We start from the raw sequence: 3393 nt of genomic DNA on the forward strand, positions 1-3393 counted from the left end.
CACTAATACCATCAATGATCAAGTCAAGTGCAAATTAAATCTGACTAAAATACCCCATCGGAGTAGATAAAACACTAATCCCTTCCATAATCAAGTCCAGGGAAAATTAAATCTGACTAAAATACTACACCGGAGTAGATAAAACGCTAATCCCGTCCATAATCAAAACACCTGCAATTTAAATCTGACCAAAATACCCCGATGGAGTAGATAAAATATCCTTATGCAATAACACTGACATTCAAAATCATTATTTCATGACACAATTATAGTATATTTTTACATTTCTCTCTGTTTGTAACATTGATGCTGTGTGCATCATGGCGTCTAACTACTTTTAGTATCTGGAATAGAACTATCCTTTTATAACTTTTAGTTCTAGAAATTAAACAAAAACAAAACAAAACAATATTTTATTGCTTAATTTACGTCTCTGTCTTCTTACAAACTCTACAGCATTGACCTTTTTCTTCTTGATATGACTCTCCCTCAGGACAAAGAATGCCAAAATCTTCTGCACAATCAACATGATAACACCCTGCTTCTCCTCCATCGTCAGGACAGTGGCAAAATTTACAACCAATTGCTTTATTCTCACCTGGCTGCAACATCACCAATTCTCCGTTCATCCATATTTTACACCCGAGCATAGGTGGTGTGATGACAGGTGGTGATTCAGCATTAGCAATCACCATTACACCAACAAACATGGTTAGGCCAAGGACGTTCATTTTCTAGGGAGACTGAAACAATATATTTGATATCTGAATGATCTGAACCTCTAAAAAAGGTAATTCAAAATAACCGAACTGATAAACTCTACGCAATAGTCACAAGATATAGTTAAAATGGAAGTCCTTAGCAGAAATGGCAATATCAGGGTTCAAAAAAAGAACGTTAAAAACCATTGCAACAGTCCTGACTCTTTTAATTGCAAGTTGGTTTAAACCAGATTTTATTGTGCGCTTTATGTCCCGTTATAGTTACCGCTAATAATTTCTGATATATTTCAACACAACCGTGCAGCATACAATTTCTGCTGGTCTTCTTGGAAATATCAGTAGTCAAAACGGTACAAAAGATACGGACAAGAAAAAAGTGAAAATAAAAGATATGATTAAAATCGAGTAAATCAATTACACCTACAAACTAAAGCTTTGGTTTGTAGGAAAGGCGCGTCAAAGTGAGGAATGAAAAGCAAATAAAAAATATACAAATACATACTGAAGAATGTGCTTGTTGATATTATAAAGATGTATCATCTACAATCTTTTTCAGAAACATAATATTTCTGGATATAAAACTGGCAACATATGTAGCAGATTTTTATTTATATTTACCGTCCTGCAATGATAGCTTATTTAGAAGTATGAATAGTCGCTACTGACTCCGTTATTCATTATCAAGTGAGAATTATAAACATAATAGGCAAGTGAAGCAGGTATATTACTGCACAAAAAACGACAAATGATTTTTAAATCGAAATTATTTCGTTTATTAGGTATATGAAAAGTGCGCGACAACAAAATGTATGACAAATGTGTAATTTCTGCTGGATAAATAAGTGGAAGCCATTCTAAAAATTTGGATTATTAATAAAGAGCATATTGTCAATATTTCGATATATAAAATTGAGGGACCAAGCTTCCTTTTTTACCTTCTTCTCTTTTATAAAATTTTGAAGTAACTCCGATTCACATGAAAAAGGAGAATGACACACATTTGAATTTCGACGACTAGAATTACATTAAATAACACTGACATATAATGTTCGAAATAAATTTCATGATATTGAAGAATGAAACTTAAACATATGAATGACAATACCCACTTATAGGTTTTACCGGAATTCTATGTTCACAAGATAACTAGGACGTCATCTCCATAACAGAAATACATTATAAACCTGATATGGATAAAACTTTTTCTATTGCATTGTTTTTTAAACGATAAGTAGATCTATTTTTAACGTTTGGGTAAAAAATGCTTAATACGTTTTGTTTTCAACATTTTTTTCGTCTTTTTTTAGTGAGGGATATACTTAAAAATGTGATTTTGAAATAGGTCAAAATTCTTCAATTCATTACCATAGGCCTTAATTTTATATAAGTACTTTTTGAGATAATCCTATCTTACAAATAATAAAAAAAAACATCTCGTCTATAAATTTCGTTTAGACAAATAAAATTGACACCTATGAGACATTAAAAATATTAATTGAATATTATTCAGGCACCTAAAATTACCTATTTTGGTAACATTTTCCTGAAAATGATATCATTTCACGTCTTGAAATAGGCTTATCAAAATAAAATTCCAAAAACCATTTTTGACAAAATCCCACTCAAAACAGTTTATGGAACTTCTTAAACTCAGATAAAATTTCCCCCCTTTTTCGGACTTTTGTAGGCGGATTCATTTTCAAAGTATACCATTTTTTCTACTGATTTTGCGATGGAAAGAACATCGCAAAAAATATAGTATCAGCGAATTTGTTTTTTTCACACCATATAACGCTTATTGCTATCAAACCTGCAAAAAATGGCACCCGCGAGTTGATACAATTGACAGAATCAAAGAAAATTAGCAACCACAAAAAGTAAAACACTTCATGAATTTACTTGTGTACTACACTACACTAAATATCAACTCATCATTGAGCACAATACTTTATGTACTTACCTGTTATAACCAAAAGTCGACTTCCGATGAATTCTGATCTTACCATTTGCTCTTATAGTCTTATATTGATTAAACAATGCAACAGATGCAACTTTATTTTATTTGATACCATGCCGATATCAATTCGGAAACGTAATATGATATAATTTACAGTTTAATTTACACTTATATGTCCTAAGCATGTTACATTCGTGAAACCACGTCTTAAATATACATAACCTATCTGCATTTATATTTTGTTGCAAATAAAGGCACAAAGGACAAAGACTAGGCTTTTCCACTATTCTCTATCTTAATTTCCTTTTTAAGTTCGCTCCAAGCGATGTCAATCTTTTCCATTTCCGTTTCAACAGTGCATCTCCATGTGGTTTTTGGGCGACCATCCTTTTTTCTCAATTATACTTTATCCTATATGTGTCTATTGTACTGAAGATATGAATGACACCTTTACAGTTATCACAGATGGTTAAATCTTCTTTCGTTGGAAGTGTTTTATTGTTGTCATCGAACCAATAATAACATTATCTTTTTCATTAGGATATAATTTATTAAGTAAAGATAAGTAGGACACGTGGAATGAATTTAATGTTTCCTATTGTTTCAAGATTATTCATCGTTCTTTAGTATCATGATTGTTTTTATAATACCCAATGTTGATTATTTCCCTGTTTATATTTAAATATGTGTTTTGTCTGTCCAGAACTCAAAACA

General features: G+C 31.3%; 1 protein-coding gene across 1 annotated transcript; it reads right to left on the reverse strand.

Annotated features, from left to right (window-relative positions):
- Window positions 1-396: 396 nt before the first annotated feature.
- On the reverse strand, window positions 397-2770 carry LOC148603877 (uncharacterized). Its single transcript, XM_088553304.1, has 2 exons — window positions 2683-2770; window positions 397-743 (listed from the first exon to the last, which is right to left on the reverse strand). The coding sequence occupies exon 2, from the start codon at window positions 729-731 to the stop codon at window positions 426-428; it is 306 nt and encodes a 101-aa protein (XP_088409430.1). The 5' UTR covers window positions 732-743; window positions 2683-2770; the 3' UTR covers window positions 397-425.
- Between the last annotated feature and the right edge of the window lie 623 nt (window positions 2771-3393).

This window comes from Perna viridis, chromosome 11 (assembly GCF_037379345.1).
Source record: "Perna viridis isolate PV_CMFRI_1.1 ecotype Kerala chromosome 11, ASM3737934v1, whole genome shotgun sequence".
NCBI lineage: Eukaryota > Metazoa > Mollusca > Bivalvia > Mytilida > Mytilidae > Perna > Perna viridis.